At 44.6% G+C, this 19,673-nt stretch overlaps 1 protein-coding gene across 2 annotated transcripts in view; it reads right to left on the reverse strand.

The window, feature by feature from the left end:
* KDM1A (lysine demethylase 1A) overlaps nucleotides 1-19,673 on the reverse strand; it is a 139,172-nt gene that overhangs the window by 36,311 nt on the left and 83,188 nt on the right. For both annotated transcript variants that reach the window (XM_065421491.1, XM_065421492.1), the window contains one exon: nucleotides 19,067-19,140. In XM_065421491.1, coding sequence (XP_065277563.1) covers nucleotides 19,067-19,140 — 74 coding nt within the window. The remainder of the gene's footprint in view (nucleotides 1-19,066; nucleotides 19,141-19,673) is intronic.

Consider the following 19,673-nt stretch of genomic DNA (forward strand, 5'->3'; position numbering starts at 1 on the left):
CATACAGTGGGTACCTACCTTCTCCCTGGTTCTGGCCCATTCTCTTCCTCTCTCTGCAGTGAGCTGAGGGTGGGAGTGCACTGAGCACAGGGCTGGGGGTGAAGGGTCTGGCCAGGAGCTAGAATGAGGGAGGGGGCTCAGGGTTGGGGCAGGAGATTTGGGTGTGGGGCACTTACCTGGGCAGCTCCCATTTGGTGCGAGGGGTGCAGGTGGGAATGTGGGTGGGGGGGGGTGCAGGAGCTCCCGTTTTGTGCGAGGGGTGCAGGTGGGAATGTGGGGGGGTGCAGGAGCTCCCCTTTGGTGCTCAAGGTGGGGGTGGGGATGTGGGGGGGTGCAAGAGTCAGGGCAGAGGGCTGGGGGGGCATGTGAGGGGGTGCCAGAGTCAGGGCTGGGGTCGTGGGGGGGGGGGTAAAGGAGTCAAGCAGAGAGCTGGGTGTGTGTGTGCGGGGCACAGGGCTCAGGGCAGGGGCGTGCAGGGCTCAGGGCAGAGGGCTGGGTGTGTGTGAGGGGGGTCAGGGCTCAGGGCAGGGGCGTGCGGGGCTCAGGGCAGAGGGCTGGGTGTGTGTGAGTGAGGGGGGGTCAGGGCTCAGGGCAGAGGGCTGGGGGTGTGTGTGTGTGTGGGGGGTGTCAGGGCAGAGGGCTCCCCCCACTCCTGCGGCCCCCAGCTGGCTCACCCACTCAGTGCCCTGCAGCACACCACACGAGCGCAACTAGCGCCCCCCGGCGAGAGAGTCCCCTCTGGCTGTGTCTGGAGGAGCCGCTCCGGGTGGCGCATAACCCCGCGGTATGCGAGCTCCTCACCCCAGGGCTCTCTGGCCACCACCGATTTCCACTTGCCCGCACCTGCTGTGCGCTCAGCGCTGCCGGGCCGCACGGCTCTCCGCTCCTCCCAGCAAGTACTGATCCATGGCTACGGCCGGGTGCCTCCTCCCGGGGACGCTCAGCAGCCGGCGCTGCTGCCGCCGCCGGCCTCTCCCACCTCCACCGCCCCCGCTTACTGCCGCCGGGAGTCGGGACCGGGTCCGGCAGCGAACCCGCTCCCCCAGCGCGCCCCCAATCCACCATGGCCAGCTATACCAAGGCGGCCCAGGTGAGCGGGCCCCTCTGCGCCCCCGGGCAGGACTCCTCGCCGGGTGAGGGGACGCGGGAGCCCACAGGCAGGCCGCTGAGGCGGCTCCTCTCTGGGGCGGCGCGGGCTCTGCCCCTCACTGGCTGCGTGTCCTCGGGACTTGGGCAGGCAGCAGCGTGCCATTAAAAATCGGCTCGGGTGCCATCTTTGGCACGTGTGCCATAGGTTGCCAACCCCTGTTGTAGATCAATGTCCTAACAGATAAAGCACAAGATGGGGTACTAGTTGGTGTCTGCTGCAGGACACCAAACACCATTAGAGAACAGGATAACTGACTCCTTTGGCACCTATCTATAACACTGCTCTACAGCCAAAATGCTTCTGAAATAAATGTAGTCAAACTTTACTAATTCTGGGTCACTGAGAACGAAAATGATGCTTAAAATTGTTGATTGGCTCTAGTTTTCAAGATATGCTATTGGGTCAGTATATACGACCCTTGACTTGGGAATGGCGGAGAATACGTGAGTTATAAAGGGAAGGGATCTCAATTTAAACCAGAAATGACTAAAATACATCTTTGACTGGATCTATGAATAAATCTATGACTGGGTTTGGACAGTACTTGCTTTTTAGGCAAAACAATGAATGATGCATTGCGTCATACATGATATGAATTGCATCATGTTATTCCTAGAAGTCATGGATGATGCAATCATAACGAAGCTTACATCACTCTGCTGAACAAATTGCCCTATATCAGCTCTAGAAATCATATAGTGTCGTGCTCTCTTATTTGTCAGTGTTTGATTTTGCAAAGGGACACATTTCTGTTTAGCCAAAGTGAGCAGAGATGCCTCGTACTTGTGTGAACAGTGCAGATAACTTCTGCTATGTTTGTGGGGAAGTGACTTTTGCATCACAAAAGCGCAGTATAACCACTATGGTTAAGAAAGCCTATCACCTTTATTTTGGCTGCAAAATTGGAGATCAGGACAAGAGGTGGGCCCCACACATATGCTGCAACACTTGTGCAACAAATCTTCGCCAGTGGTTGAACAGGAAAAGGAAATCTATGCCTTTTGCAGTGCCAATGATTTGGAGAGAGCCAACAGATCATACCAGCAATTGTTACTTCTGCATGGTGCCTCCAGTTGGGAAAGGTGTGTCAAAGAAGAAAAAGTGGACTGTACATTATCCAAACATTCCATCAGCTATATGCCCAGTACCCCACGGAGAAGGACTGCCGGTTCCTGATGCACCAGAATCATTCTCACTTGAGTCAGACGAGGAAGAGGAAGAGGATGAAATTTCTGGTCCTGAACCATCAATGTCACAGGACCCACATTTTCTCCCATCCTCCTCCTCTGAACCACACCTCATAACACAAGGTGAACTGAATGACCTTGTCAGGGATTTTGAACTACCCAAGAGTAAGGCAGAGCTGTTGGGCTCCAGACTACAGCAGTGGAATCTCCTGGCAGGTGATGTTAGGGTTTCCATGTTCCGTGACCGTCAAAAGGATCTTGTCCCATTCTTCTTCATGGAAGGTGATCTTGTAGCCTGCAACAACATCGATGGTGTGATGGCAGCCCTCAACATCGTTCACGATCCAGATGAGTGGAGACTGTTCATTGATTCATCGAAGACGAGTCTTAAAGCTGTTTTACTGCATAATGGCAATGTTTTGCCATCAATTCCAGTTGGTCATGAAGTCCATATGAAGGAAACCTATGACAACATGAAACAACTTTTGAGGTGCATAAACTATGACCAACATCAGTGGCAGCTTTGTGGCGATTTGAAGGTTGTTGCTCTCTTGCTTGGTCTGCAGACTGGATACACAAAGTACTGCCGTTTTCTCTGCGAATGGGATAGTCGTGCAAGAGATTCCCACTACATCAAGAAAGATTGGCCACTCCGACAGTCATTGGAGCCTGGGAGGAAAAGTGTTCAGCATCCACCACTTGTTGAATCAAGGAAAATTTTGTTACCACCCTTACACATCAAGCTGGGTCTGATGAAGAACTTTGTCAAGGCCATTGACAAAACACAAGCAGCTTTCAAGTACCTCCGTGGAAAATTTCCAAGGTTAAGTGAAGCTAAGATAAAGGAAGGTGTCTTTGTTGGTCCTCAGATTCGTGAACTTCTTCGAGATGATGCATTTGACCATGCACTGCGTGGCAAGGAAAAGACGGCATGGAAAGCCTTCCAGTTAGTGGCAATAAATTTTCTCGGAAACAACAAGGCAGACAACTACAGGTTGTTGGTGGAAAACATCCTCAAGGCATACAAAAGCCTTGGTTGCAACATGTCACTAAAGATACATTTTTTGCACTCTCATCTAGATTTTTTTCCACCGAACTGCGGAGCAGTGAGCGACGAGCGATTTCACCAGGACATTGCAACAATGGAGAAACGCTATCAGGGCAAAGGGAGCCCATCAATGCTTGCAGACTATTGCTGGACAGTGACAAGAGATGCTCCATTTAATGAATACAAGAGACAAGCCAAGAAGCGCCGAGTAGACACTGAATAGGACTAAACTATGTACAGAATAGTTTTTTGCCTTTTGTTTCATAATAAATTTTATTTAGATAACCCTTTTGCTGATTTTTAAAGTGTTACATAAACAGGACAGGTGAAATATCATGTAAAGCAACCATAAACACATGAAAAGACCTAGGTTTACAATTTATGATTAAAACTCTACTATCTACACAATATACATAGACATAAAATGTAAAAACTTAAATATCTTAGAAACAGTAGCCAATCAGTTGTTTTAATTGTCATATTTGAATTCAGCACATCAAAATACATAATAAATAGCATATTTTATCTCTGAAGCAGACGACTTCTCAAAAATTGTAGACCAGTGTAATTAAGGCTAAGATTATGTCACGGAGGTCATGGATTCTGTGTACTGTGTCCAGTTTTGGGCCCCACACTACAAGAAGGATGTGGAAATATTGGAAAGAGTCCAGCGGAGGGCAACAAAAATGCTTAGGGGTCTGGAGCACATGACTTATGAGGAGAGGCTGAGGGAACTGGGATTGTTTAGTCTCCAGAAGAGAAGAATGAGGGGGGATTTGATAGCAGCCTTCAACTACCTGAGGGGGGGGGTTCCAAAGAGGATGGAGCTCGGCTGTTCTCAGTGGTGGCAGATGACAGAACAAGGAGCAATGGTCTCAAGTTGCAGTGGGGGAGGTCTAGGTTGGATATTAGGAAACACTGTTTCACTAGGAGGGTGGTGAAGCACTGGAATGCGTTACCTAGGCAGGTGGTGGAATCTCCTTCCTTGGAGGTTTTTAAGGCCCGGCTTGACAAAGCCCTGGCTGGGATGATTTAGTTGGGAATTGGTCCTGCTTTGAGCAGGGGGTTGGACTAGATGACCTCCTGAGGTCCCTTCCAACCCTGAGATTCTATGACATTTTCAGCTTCAGCTGCCGTGGGCAGTGGGGCGCCCCTGCAGCTCTGAGCCGCTGCAGGCAATAGGGGGACCCGGAGCTCCGAGCCAATGGACCAAAGCTCTGAGCTGCTGTGGGCAATGGGAGAACCTGGCAGCTCCCAGATGCTGGCCCTGGAGCTCAAAGCCACCGTGGGGCAGCCCCTGCAGCTCCAAGCCGCCACAGGCAGCGGGGGAACCTGGCAGCTCCCAGCCACTGACTCCACAACTCCAAGATGCAGTGGGTGCTGGATGTGCCCCGCCCCCCTCCCACAGCAGGGCTCGGGCTCTCAGTCCCATTTTGTCACGGTTATTTGTAGAAGTAGTCAGGGACAGGTCACAGGTTTCTGTGAATTTTTGTTTATTGCCTGTGATCTGTCACTGACTTTTACTACAAATAACCGTGACAAAATCTTAACCTTAATGATGCCCATGCACCTGAAGTGGCGTGGTCGTGGATTGAGGTGTTTGATCTTGCTGTTGCAGTGGGTCAGGAGCTTGGGATATATCGGAAGTATAATTGGTGGGCAAGATGACATAAGCAGGAGGTTGGGGAACCAGAACTGTCTGGGCCAGAAGGCAGCGATCAAGATGACCCTCACTCTGTCCAGTCGGAACTTGTGTAGAACTTGTGGCAGAAGCGACAGTGGAAGGAAGGCATAGTTGAACTGATCTGACCAGGTAAGAAGCAGAGCATCACAATGGGAGAAGTGACCTAGGACTCCTCTGAAGTGCATTTGCTGTCTGTTTGAGAAGCAAATACATCTCTAGTTCAGGTTCCCCACAGAGTGAAATGTCATGCAGCAGCATGTTGCAAAGTTGCCACTCGTGGTCAAGTGCAAGGTATCTGCTGAGGAAGTTTGCTTCCCCAGAAGGTAGGCTACTGACAGGGTGATGCACAGGGAGGCAGATCTTGCTCCCCTTGCTTGTTGATGTAGAAGTCAGTTGTAGTCTTGTCCAACCTTACAGGGATATGGTGAAAGCAGATGAATGTGAGAAAAGACTTGCACATCCTCCATTCTGCCCATAGTTCCAGGATACTGATGTGCATCTTGGATTCTCAAGATGTCCACACCCTTTGTGCTGTGTGGTTGTTCACGTGGGCTCTTCAGCCAACCAAGGATACATCCGTAATGATGGATGAGAGTGCTTCCCGACAAGGTCCCGCCCTGAGATCTGTGGAGGTGGATGCTCCCGCACTGGAGTTGGACTTCGCAGCAGGAGGCATACTCCTTGTTGAATGAAGCCAAAGAATAGGGTGGGGTTCAATGGCCTGGATGCGACTGGGACCTCATGGCTTTCTCCATGAGGTATCTGCAGAACAACCCAGGTAATTACAGGCCTGTCAACCTGGAAATGATCCCAGGAAAAATAATGGAAGGGCTAACACTGATCTTGGTTAACAAAGAATGAAAGGAGAGTAGTGAAACCTGGGTGCTGAGGAACGTTAAAGTGTGGCAGAATGACATTTTTGATTCTTGTCGTCTTTGTCAGCTGCTCAATATTAAATGGCAGGATAAAAATCAACAATGAGGGTATTGGTAGCCAAACTGAGGAATCACTTCCATCAGCACTGATTTGGTTTTGGTGGCTTTCCTGGTACATACATATTAGGATGGATGACCAATTAATTATGAAGGATTTACCATTAGCGATCAGGGGCTTTGCGACCAGGGGCTGCTAACAGGGAGTTTCACAAGGGAATTCTCCAGGTGAAGGAGGAACAAATACAGCACCCTTGGGGTAAGTGACTGTCTGTAGTGTGTCTGTGTTTGTGGGTTACTTGCTGTGTGCTGAGCTTGTGTTTGTCCGTCTGTTTGTTTGTTTGTTTGAAGGACAAAACAAAACTGCTGTGGCTGGCAGTTGGAAGCTGTGAGCTTCAAAGGAAGGTTTGAAAGCTAGAAGCCTCTGTTAATTGGCTGAGCCTTAGTCAGTGGGCAAGGCTATCAAGCAGGCCAGGGCTTTATAAAACAGTGCGCAAGCGACCAGGGGCTGCTAACAGGGAGTTTCGCAAGGGAGTTTGGAAGGGGAGTGGGAAGGGGGCAAAGGCCCCTTGCTGTTTTGTAAAACTCTAAACTGAACTACATTTAAAAACTTCTTGATTTAAACTAAACCTTTCATTAACTAGGAGACCATGCAGGCAGAAGCCCAGCAGCAGAGTGGGGGCTATCCAGTTTATTGCGCTGAGTGCAGCATGTATGATTACCTGCCCTGTGGGCGGGTGGCATGTGTGTGCATTCAGTGCAAGGAGCTCCAGGCCCTCAGAGACCACGTACGGACTTTGGAGGCCAGGGTAGCGGAACTGGAGGAGCTAAGAGAGGTATGTTGATGAGGCTTTCCGGGACACTGTAGAATTGTCCCACCTCCGGTCAGACAGCCCCTGCGCTGTTGAGGAGGATGAAAGGCCCAGGGAAGCAGAGCAGTCAACGGGAGCAGAGGGAAACCTTCCCATAGTTGGGACCCTCCCTCCAGATGGTGTTAGGGTATCCTCTCGCACTGAGGTTACCTCTCCGGGGGGAGGGAACTCCAGTCACTAGGAAAAGGCAGGTGTTAGTAATGGGAGATTCGATCATTAGAAACATAGGTAGCTGGGTTTGTGATGACCGGGAGAACTGTATGGTGACTTGCCAGCCTGGTGCGAAGGTTGCGGATCTCTCGAGGCATCTGGATAGACTTATGTGTAGTGCTGGGGAGGAGCCGGTGGTCATGGTACATGTAGGTACCAATGACATAGGGAAGGGTAGGAGAGACGTCCTGGAGGCCAAATTTAGGCTGCTAGGGAAGAGACTGAAATCCAGGACCTCTATGGTGGCATTCTCAAAAATGCTCCCAGTTCCACGCACAGGGCCAGGTAGGTAGGCAGGCAGGCAGAGCTTCAGAGTCTCAATGCGTGGATGAGACAATGGTGTAGAGAGGAGGGGTTTAGATTCATTAGGAATTGGGGGAGCCTATACAGGAAGGATGGGCTCCACCTAAACCAAAGTGGAACCAGACTGCTGGCACTTGACAACCTTTTTAATGTTAAGTATCAAAGGGGTAGCCGTGTTAGTCTGGATCTATAAAAGCAGCAAAGAGTCCTGTGGCACCTTATGCATGCATCCGACGAAGTGGGTATTCACCCACGAAAGCTCATGCTCCAATACGTCTGTTAGTCTATAAGGTACCACAGGACTCTTTGCTGCTATTAAAAAGGTTGCAGAGCAGTTTTTAAACTAGGAGATGGGGGAAAGCCGACTGCTGCAGAGGAGCATGTGGATCGGACAGAGACTTCTCTTAGAGGAGAGTCTATTGATAGAGATTCTCTAGGTTATAGTCAGGAGCAGAGGATGGAAGAGGATAATGTAAGGGCCAGATCAGACGAGAAACATTCACATAAAGAATCGGACACATCAGAAAAGGGCAGACAAATAAACAGTGACAAGTTTTTAAAGTGCTTGTACACAAATGCTAGAAGTCTAAATAATAAGATGGGTGAACTAGAGTGCCTCGTGATAAAGGAGGATATTGATATAATAGGCGTCACCGAAACCTGGTGGACTGAGGACAATCAATGGAACACAATCATTCCGGGGTACAAAATATATCGGAAGGACAGAACAGGTCGTGCGGGAGGGGAGTGGCATTATATGTGAAAGAAAATGTAGAATCAAATGAAGTAAAAATCTTAAGTGAATCCACATGTTCCATAGAATCTCTATGGATAGTAATTTCATGCTCTAATAAGAATATAACATTAGGGATCTATTATCGACCACCTGACCAGGACAGTGATAGTGATGATGAAATGCTAAGGGAAATTAGAGAGGCTATCAAAATTAAGAACTCAATAATAGTGGGGGATTTCAATTATCCCCATATTGACTGGGAACATGTCACCTCAGGACGAAACGCAGACACAAAATTTCTTGATATTTTAAATGACTGCTTCTTGGAGCAGCTGGTACGGGAACCCACAAGGGGAGAGGCAACTCTAGATTTAGTCCTGAGTGGAGCGCAGAAGCTGGTCCAAGAGGTAACTATAACAGGACCGCTTGAAAATAGTGACCATAATATAACAACATTTAACATCCCTGTGGTGGGAAGAACATCTCAACAGCCCAACACTGTGGCATTTAATTTCAAAAAGGGGAACTATGCAAAAATGAGGGGGTTAGTTAAACAGAAATTAAAAGGTATAGTGACTAAAGTGAAATCCCTGCAAGCTGCATGGACGCTTTTTAAAGACACCATAATAGAGACCCAACTTAAATGTATACCCCAAATTAAGAAACAGTAAAAGGACTAAAAAAGAGCCACCGTGGCTTAACAACCATGTAAAAGAAGCAGTGAGAGAGAAAAAGACTTCCTTTAAAAAGTGGAAGTCAAATCCTAGTGAGGTAAATAGAAAGGAGCATAAACACTGCCAAATTAAGTGTAAAAATGTAATAAGAAAAGCCAAAGAGGAGTTTGAAGAACAGCTAGCCAAAAACTCAAAAGGTAATAACAAAATGTTCTTTAAGTACATCAGAAGCAGGAAGCCTGCTGAACAACCAGTGGGGCCCCTCAATGATCAAGATACAAAAGGAGCGCTTAAAGATGATAAAGTCATTGTGGAGAAACTAAACGAATTCTTTGCTTCTGTCTTCACGGCTGAGGATGTTGGGGAGATTCCCAAACCTGAGCCGGCTTTTGTAGGTGACAAATCTGAGGAATTATCACAGATTGAAGTGTCACTAGAGGAGGTTTTGGAATTAATTGATAAACTTAACAGGAACAAGTCACCAGGATCAGATGGCATTCACCCAAGACTTCTGAAAGAACTCAAATGTGAAGTTGCGGAACTATTAACTAGGGTTTGTAACCTGTCCTTTAAATCAGCTTCTGTACCCAACGACTGGAAGATAGCTACTGTAACGCCAATATTTAAAAAGGGCTCTAGAGGTGATCCTGGCAATTACAGGCTAACCTCAGTACCGGGCAAATTAGTTGAAATTAGTTGAAACAATAGTAAAGAATAAAATTGTCATGGGATAAAAGGGAATGTCCTTTCATGGATTGAGAACTGGTTAAAAGACAGGCAACAAAGAGTAGGAATTAATGGTAAATTCTCAGAATGGAGAGTGGTAACTAGTGGTGTTCCCCAAGTGTCAGTCCTAGGACTAATCCTATTCAATTTATTCATAAATAATCTGGAGAAAGGGGTAAAAAGTGAGTTGGCAAAGTTTGCAGAGGATACTAAACTGCTCAAGATAGTTAAGACCAAAGCAGACTGTGAAGAACCTCAAAAAGATCTCACAAAACTAAGTGATCGGGCAACAAAATGGCAAATGAAATTTAATGTGGATAAATGTAAAGTAATGCACATTGGAAGAAATAACCCCAACTATACATACAATATGATGGGGGCTAATTTAGCTACAACAAATCAGGAAAAAGATCTTGGAGTTACCGTGGATAGTTCACTGAAGACATCAACGCAGTATGCAGAGGATGTTAGGAGTCATTAAAAAGGGGATAGAGAATAAGAAGGAGAATATATTATTGCCCTTATATAAAATCGATGGTACGCCCATCTTGAATACTGCGTACAGATGTGGTCTCCTCATCTCAAAAAAGATATGACACTAGAAAAGGTTCAGAGAAGGGCAACTAAACTGATTAGGGGTTTGGAACGGGTCCCATATGAGGACAGATTAAAGAAGCTAGGACTTTTCAGCTTGGAAAAGAGGAGACTAAGGGGGGATATGATAGAGGTATATAAAATCATGAGTGATGTGGAGAAAGTAGATAAGGAAAAGTTATTTACTTATTCCCATAATACAAGAACTAGGGGTCACCAAATGAAATTAATAGGCAGCAGGTTTAAAACAAATAAAAGGAAGTTCTTCTTCACACAGCGCACAGTCAACTTGTGGAACTCCTTACCTGAGGAGGTTGTGAAGGCTAGGACTATAACAGCGTTTAAAAGAGAACTGGATAAATTCATGGAGGTTAAGTCCATTAATGGCTATTAGCCAGGATGGGTAAGGAATGGTGTCCTTAGCCTCTGTTTGTCAGACGGTGGAGATGGATGGCAGGAGAGAGATCACTTGATCATTACCTGTTAGGTTCACTCCCTCTGGGGCACCTGGCATTGGCCACTGTCGGTAGACCGGATACTGGGCTAGATGGACCTTTGGTCTGACCCAGTACGGCCGTTCTCATGTTCTTATGATCACATGGTCTCCGAAAGCTTTGGTGGTGCAATAAGCTCGCCAATGATGGACACAGACTGAACATCCAGCCAGAGTACCTTAAGGGCCTAGCTAGAGTTTGATCCAGGTGGCATTTGATCTGCAAGACGGCTACATCCCTCTGAGATCTGATGACATAATGCCAACCAACATGGTTTAAGGAAAACAGATCTTATAAAAAACTAACTTTATATCTGTTTTTGATGAGATGAGAAGTTTGGTTGATAAAGATAACAGTGTTGATGTAATATACTTAGACTTCTGTAAGGCATTTGATTTGGTACTACACTTTTTATTAAAAACTGGAATGATACAAAGTTAACATGGCACATATTAAATGGATTAAAAACTGCCTGATAGGTCTCAATGTAGTTTTAAGCAAGGAATCATCATCAAGCAGGTATGCTTCTAAAGGGGGTCCAGGGATAGGTTCTTGGACCTATACTATTTAACATTTTTATCAATTACCTGGAAGACGACATAAAATCATCACTGATAAAGTTTGGCAATTATATAAAAATTGGGGAGGGGTAAATAATGAAGAGGACAGGACACTGAAACACAGTGATCTGGATTGCTTGTTAAGCTGGGAGCAAGCAAACATTTTTCAGCATAGAGTCATATATTCTGATTTAGTTGGGGATTGGGTCCTGCTTTGAGCAGGGGGTTGGACTAGATGACCTCCTGAGGTCTCTTCCAACCCTAAAGTTCTATGATTCTCTATGGCGAGAAGGGACCATTATGATAATCTAGTCTGACTGCCTATTAAAAAAACAGGCCATAGAACTCCCCAAAAATAATTCCTAGAACAGCTATTTTACAAAAACCTGCAATCTTAATTTAAAAATTGTCAGTGAGGGAGAATCCACCACAACCCTTGGTAAATTGTTACAATGGTTAATTACTCTCACCATTAAAAATTTTCATTTGGAGTCTGAATTTGACTAGCTTCAGATTTCAGCTACTGGATCATGTTATATACCTTTCTCTGCTAGACTGTCTCTGTTAGACAAATATTAAATATTTGTTCTCCTGGTAAGTATTTATAAACTGGAATCAAGTCCCCCCTTCAACTTCTCTTTGTTAAACTAGATAGATCGAGCACCTTGAGTCTACCACGATTAGGCATGTTTTCTAATTCTTTAGTGATTCTCATGGCTCTTCTCTGAACCCTATCCAATTTATTAACTTTCTTCTCGAATTGTGGGCGCCACCACTGGACACAGTATTCCAGCAGTAGGGTTGCACCAGTACTACACACAGAACTAAAATAACCTTCCTACTCCTCAAGATTCCCCTGTTTTTGCATCCCAGGAAAACATTCGCTCTTTTGGCCACTGTCACATGTTCAGAGGATTATCCACCACCACTCAAATCTTTTTCAGAGTTACTGTTTCCTACGATAGAGTCGTCCATCCTGAAAGTACAGCCTACATTCTTTGTTCCTAGATTAATACATTTACATTTAGACATATTACAAAGCACATTGTTTGCTTGCGCCCAATTTACCAAGTGATTCAGATCGCTCTGAATCAGTGACCTGTCCTCTTCATTATTTAACATTCTCCCAGTTCTTGTGTCTTCTACAAACTTTATCAATGATGATTTTATGTTTTCTTCCAGATCATTGATAAAAATGTTACATTGCATAGGACCAAGAACCAATCCCATAGGAGCCCACTGGAAACAGACCCGCTCAATGACAATTCCCTGACTACAGTTACATTTTAAGACCTGTCAGCTAGCAAGTTTTTAATCCATTTGGTGCGTGTCATGTTATTAATTTTATATTCTAGTTTTTTAATGAAAATGTTGTGCAGTACCAAGTCAAATGCCTTACAGAAGTCTATTACATCAGCACTATTAATTTAATCAAGCAGACCTGCTGTTGTTTTTTTAATGAGATTACAAGTCCGTTTGACAGCATCTATATTTCCATAAACCATGTTGATTGGCATTAATTATATTACCTTCCTTTAGTTCTTAATTGAGTCCTGTATCAGTCACTCTATTACCTTGCACAGACAGATGTCAGGCTGACAGACCTATAATCATCTGGGTCACCCCATTTATCCTTTTTCAAAATGTCCAGTTTTCTGGAACGTCTTCAATACTCCAAGACTTACTGAAAATCAACATTAATGGTCCAGCAAGCTCCTCAGCCAGCTCTTTTAAAACTGTTGGATGCAAGTTATCTGGACTTCCTGATTTAAAAGTGTATCACTTTAGTAGCTTCTGTTACTACTATTAGTAGTACTAGTGGAATGGAAAGAATGTTATCACCATATGATGAGACTATATCGCCTGTTTTTTCCCTCAAATACAAAACAAATTTATAGAACACTTCTGCCTTTTCTGCATTATTATTAATTCTACCTTTCCATCTAGTAATGGATCAATATGGCCAACAAGAAATTACACTGCTTTACAGCCAAAATGCTTCTGAAATAAATGTAGTCAAACTTTACTAATTCTGGGTCACTGAGAACGAAAATGATGCTTAAAATTGTTGATTGGCTCTAGTTTTCAAAATATGCTATTGGGTCAGTATATATGACCCTTGACTTGGGAATGGCGGAGGATAAGTGAGTTATCAAGGGAAGGGATCTCAATTTAAATCAGAAATGACTAAAATACATCTTTGACTGGATCTATGAATAAATCTATGACTGGGTTTGGACAGTACTTGCTTTTTAGGCAAAACAATGAATGATGCATTGCGTCATACATGATATGAATTGCATCATGTTATTCCTAGAAGTCATGGATGATGCAATCATAACGAAGCTTACATCACTCTGCTGAACAAATTGCCCTATATCAGCTCTAGAAATCATACAGTGTCGTGCTCTCTTATTTGTCAGTGTTTGATTTTGCAAAGGGACACATTTCTGTTTAGCCAAAGTGAGCAGAGATGCCTCGTACTTGTGTGAACAGTGCAGATAACTTCTGCTATGTTTGTGGGGAAGTGACTTTTGCATCACAAAAGCGCAGTATAACCACTATGGTTAAGAAAGCCTATCACCTTTATTTTGGCTGCAAAATTGGAGATCAGGACAAGAGGTGGGCCCCACACATATGCTGCAACACTTGTGCAACAAATCTTCGCCAGTGGTTGAACAGGAAAAGGAAATCTATGCCTTTTGCAGTGCCAATGATTTGGAGAGAGCCAACAGATCATACCAGCAATTGTTACTTCTGCATGGTGCCTCCAGTTGGGAAAGGTGTGTCAAAGAAGAAAAAGTGGACTGTACATTATCCAAACATTCCATCAGCTATATGCCCAGTACCCCACGGAGAAGGACTGCCGGTTCCTGATGCACCAGAATCATTCTCACTTGAGTCAGACGAGGAAGAGGAAGAGGATGAAACTTCTGGTCCTGAACCATCAATGTCACAGGACCCACATTTTCTCCCATCCTCCTCCTCTGATCCACACCTCATAACACAAGGTGAACTGAATGACCTTGTCAGGGATTTTGAACTACCCAAGAGTAAGGCAGAGCTGTTGGGCTCCAGACTACAGCAGTGGAATCTCCTGGCAGGTGACGTTAGGGTTTCCATGTTCCGTGACCGTCAAAAGGATCTTGTCCCATTCTTCTTCATGGAAGGTGATCTTGTAGCCTGCAACAACATCGATGATGCATCTGACCATGCACTGCGTGGCAAGGAAAAGACTGCCTGGAAAGCCTTCCAGTTAGTGGCAATAAATTTTCTCGGAAACAACAAGGCAGACAACTACAGGTTGTTGGTGGAAAACATCCTCAAGGCATACAAAAGCCTTGGTTGCAACAGGTCACTAAAGATACATTTTTTGCACTCTCATCTAGATTTTTTTCCACCGAACTGCGGAGCAGTGAGCGACGAGCACGGCGAGCGATTTCACCAGGACATTGCAGCAGTGGAGAAACGCTATCAGGGCAAATGGAGCCCATCAATGCTTGCAGACTATTGCTGGACAGTGACAAGAGATGCTCCATTTAATGAATACAAGAGACAAGCCAAGAAGCGCCGAGTAGACACTGAATAGGACTAAACTATGTACAGAATAGTTTTTTGCCTTTTGTTTCATTATAAATTTTATTTAGATAACCCTTTTGCTGATTTTTAAAGTGTTACATAAACAGGACAGGTGAAATATTATCATGTAAAGCAACCATAAACACATGAAAAGACCTAGGTTTACAATTTATGATTAAAACTCTACTATCTACAAAATATACATAGACATAAAATGTAAAAACTTAAATATCTTAGAAACAGTAGCCAATCAGTTGTTTTAATTGTCATATTTGAATTCAGCACATCAAAATACATAATAAATAACACATTTTATCTCTGAAGCAGACGACTTCTGAAAAATTGTAGACCAGTGTTATAGATCTATGAACAAAAAATGTAGGCCATTCTGTACAGGATGGTGGACTCCATCCTGGGAAGTAGTGACACTTAAAAAGATTTGAGGGTCATGATGAACAACTCAACATGAGCTCCCAGTGTGATGCTGTTGGCCCAAAAAGCTAATGCAATCCTTGGATGTACGAACAGGGGACTCTTGAGTAGGGAGGTCATGTCACCTCTGTATTTGGCACTGAAGTGACCATTGCAGGAATACTGTGTCCAGTTCTGGTGTCCACAATTCAAGAAGGACATTGATACAGAGAAGAGCCACAAGAATGATTCAAGGATTAGAAAACATGCATTATAGTAACTGACTCAAGGAACTCAGTCTTAAAGAGGTTATAGATTGACCTGATTACAGTTTACAAGTGCCTACCCGGGGAACAAATATTTAATAATGGGCTCTTCAAACTAGCAGAGATAGGTATGTGATCCAATGGCTGGAAGTTGAAGCTAGCCAAATTCAGACTGGAAATGAGGCATATATTTTTAACAGTGAGAGGAACAATTGACCAAGGGTTGTGGTAGATTCTCCATCACTGACCAATTTTAAATCGAGATTGGATGTTGCTACAACAGGGTGGCCCTACAACAGGAGGAAATATTACACTGAGTGTGTATCTTAGCTAAGTTAATGGAGAACAGACTCTATAAATATTTTCATAGATTTTAAGTACCATTATGATAATCTAGTCTGACATCCTGCTCAATACAGGCCGAAGGGCATAAACACAAAGGAATGAGAAATTATTTAGGATGGGTCAAAGTGGTATGAGCTCAGAGAATGGGATATAGTTGAGAGAGTGAATTTTGGCTAAGTAGTAACAAATATTTAAGTGAAAGATATTTTACACTGTAGAAAAGTCTTCCAAAATAGAGAGCAGGTCCCATAACTTGGGACAATTCACACCTGTAGGGACAAGGCAGTCAAGGATATAATGGAGTGCATATTCTTGCATGTGCCTCAATGAGATGGACTGGTTAGAATGGTAAATGAATTAGTGGGAAATAACTGCAAATAAACAGAAGGCAAGGAGAAGCAAAGTAGAGACTTGAAAGTGAGGAAAAACAAACAAAAGTAGGTACACAATGGGCAAGTACAAAAGCATGTACAGCACCATACAAGAAAACAAAAACCCAACTCAAAGACCACCACTGGGGACAACTAATTAATGGGGATTTTGGACCTTTTAAAAGATTATCTGGATCAGGCATTAATGGAATTAGTTATACAGTAGAACCTCAAAGATACGAACACCAGAATTACAGACTGACCGGTCAACCAGACCCCATGTGGAACCGGAAGCAAGCAATCAGGCAGCAGCGGAGACATACACACACACAAAAAACACCAGCAAATACTGAACTGTGCCTGTATTGCATCTTAAAGGTAGGCACATCTGTGCTGCCTATCCCCAGCCCCACTCCCTACTCGCCACCCGGGGGGGCAGCCACTTACAGGTAGGAGGTGAAGATGCTAAGTTTCACAGGCACAGCTGTGAGCCCCTGAGCAGGCAGAGCAGAAGCAGTGCTGGGGTCTGCACCACTTTCCTGTAAGCCACTTCCCCCTGGCCAGGAGGGGGACAAACTTGCATGCACAGTCTGAACCCAGGAAAGACACTTCCCGAGCTGCTGCTGGAACCTGGCCTGGAGTGTTTGCTGCTAGAGCAGGAGCCCTGCACACTGCACTCTGGAGGAGCAGCTCAGTTGTAAAAAGGCCACACTGACACCACGGTGCCCCAGGGTGCCTCACTCATCACCCTTGCATCCAGGGGGCTAGAACCAGCTGCCTGTGCACACACCCACTCGCCAGGCTAGGAGGTGAAGACGCTGAAGTTCACTGGCACAGCTGTGAGCCCCCACTCCAGGTAGTCTGCCCTGAGGAGCATCCCATAACGACTTTGTCAAAATTATGAACATTTCAGAGTTACGAACAATCTCCATTCCTGAGGTGTCCGTAACTCCGAAGTTCTACTGTAATAGGGATGATTAACAGGTCATGGTAACTGAGAATGACCTTTCTCCTTTATGAGCCACCTTCTCTGAAACAGAGGAAACTCAGACTTCATACATGTGCATTTACATAACCAAGTCACTTGGCTAATACAATACAAGCTGAATACCCCTTAGCATTTTTCCAAAAGAGATAGACTCATAGACTAAGTCCAGAAGAGACTGTAGTAGAAAGAGAGCCTAAGATATAAGCCCTAGTATCAGAGGCCAAGCTCTGCTGATATAAAGCAAAGACAGGCTGTGAGCACAAGTCAGGCTCTGCCTGTTTGCAAGCTCACAGAAACTGGCAAGAACAGGGCTGGTATTGCAAAAACACACATTCCTAAGAAGTGCTAGGCACAGGACACTTGTGCAAACACATTCCAGAAGGATGGTTCCACAACACCTCAATATCAACACAAAGATAACAGGTACACACTGAACTCTCAAAGATAAGGTCAGGATGACAGTATGATGGATAGAGATGTTTTGCTCGAACCAACACGTACAAGGTAATGGGTGACAACCGGCCATGTCGGGGGGTGGGGGTGAGGGGGGAAATACATAACTTAGAATCATAGAAGATTAGGGTTGGAAGAGACCTCAGGAGGTCATCTAGTCCAACCCCCCTGCTCAAAGCAGGACCAACACCAACTAAATCATCCCAGCCAGGGCTTTGTCAAGCTGGGCCTTAAAAATCTCTAAGGATGGAGATTCCACTACCTCCCTAGGTAACCCATTCCAGTGCTTCACCACCCTCCTAGTGAAATAGTGTTTCCTAATATCCAACCTAGTCGTCCCCCACTACAACTTGAGACCATTGCTCCTTGTTCTGTTATCTGCCACCACTGAGAACAGCCGAGCTCCATCCTCTTTGGAACCCCCCTTCAGGTAGTTGAAAGCTGCTATCAAATCCCCCCTCATTCTTCTCTTCTGCAGACTAAGCAAATTCAGCTCCCTCAGCCTCTTGTATTGGTGTATAAAATGGAGTCTCAGAGGGAATGCCTTTGGCCACTTAGGGGATAGTGGAAAGTCCCATCACTGACTGAACTGCATCCATTGTCACAGGCATCCGGGGAGCTAGGACCGTGCTTTGTCAGCAATAAACCTAACCTAGTGCCTTTGTATCTTAACGGATCTTGTAGTCACAGGACGTCTGCTGTGCCAGCTGTCTGCACAGAGCTGGGACGGCATACAGAGAGAACACACACAGCCAAACATGTGACTACAGAGACCACCGTGATCTAGTCCAGTGGTTCTCAACCAGTGGTACATGTACCCCTGGAGGTACTCAGAGGTCTTCCAGTGGGTACATCTGCCTAGTTTTACAACAGGCTACATAAAAAGCACTAGAGAAGTCATTACAAACTAAAATTTCATACAACTTGTTTATGCTGCTCTATACGACACTTATATTTATAAATTATATGGTAAAAATTAGAAAGTAAGCAATTTTTCAGTAATTGTGTGTTGTGACACTTTTGTATTTTTATGTCCGATTTTGTAAACAAGTAGTTTTAAAATGAGATGAAACTTGGGGGTACGCAAGACAAATCAGACTCCTGAAAGGGGTACAGTAGTCTAGAAAGGTTGAGAACCACTGATCTAGTCTGACCTCCTGCACTTTGCAGGCCACAGAACCTCACCCATCCACCCCTGAAATAGACCCAGAAACTCTGGCTGAGTTATTGATGTTCTCAAATCATGATTTTAAAAAAAGATTTCACATTACAGAGAATCCACTATTTAGTATTTAGTTTAAACCAGCAAGTGACCTGTGCCCCATGCTGCAGAAGAAGGCAAAAAAAATCCAGAGTCTCTGCCAATGTGACCTGGGGGAAAATTCATTTCTGACCCCAAGTATGTCAGTGCAATACTAAATGAGAAACACCAGCCTTCCTGATCGCTCTCCAGCTAGTGTGTGGTGTTTTTTGTTTTTTTTACCTTGGTGGATTGGCTTCAAGTTCTTGGAGCTTTTCTTCCAGCTTTCCTTGTGTTTCTGCCAACTCATCATATTCCTGATAAAAGGTTAAACAGATTCAGTCACGTATTAGCTTTAAATTTCTCATTTTTAAATAAAAATGAGGAGAAAGTGAAGTGTCCATAGTAAACTTACTGCCAAATAATGATCACAAAAATGCAATGCCACATGCATATTTTTGTAGGAAAAGGAAAATATTTTAAACACAAAAGGATGAGATTTAGATTCTCCAAAGTTGTGAAAAGTAAAGGTTTTTTTTATTCAACGTTTATATTATGGTAGAGCACACAGGCCCCAATAAGAATGGGGTTTGAGCCATCTCCCATTGAAGACACTCATATGTGTTTCAATGGGCACTGAATCAGACCACTGGATCCTAAAAGTACTATTAGTTCAGCCACATTTCACACTTGTGATGTCCATTTCTGCAATTAAACAAATACCTTAAAACACGAAACCCTACTTTCCTGGATTGTCAGCAAACACTCAGGTCAGAGAATGTGATAAAATCCATTATAGTTCTGGTGGAATGAGATACCAGTTCTCTCAGTAACTGGAACTCAACCAAAC

Source organism: Emys orbicularis, chromosome 23 (genome assembly GCF_028017835.1).
Source record: "Emys orbicularis isolate rEmyOrb1 chromosome 23, rEmyOrb1.hap1, whole genome shotgun sequence".
NCBI classification, from domain to species: domain Eukaryota; kingdom Metazoa; phylum Chordata; order Testudines; family Emydidae; genus Emys; species Emys orbicularis.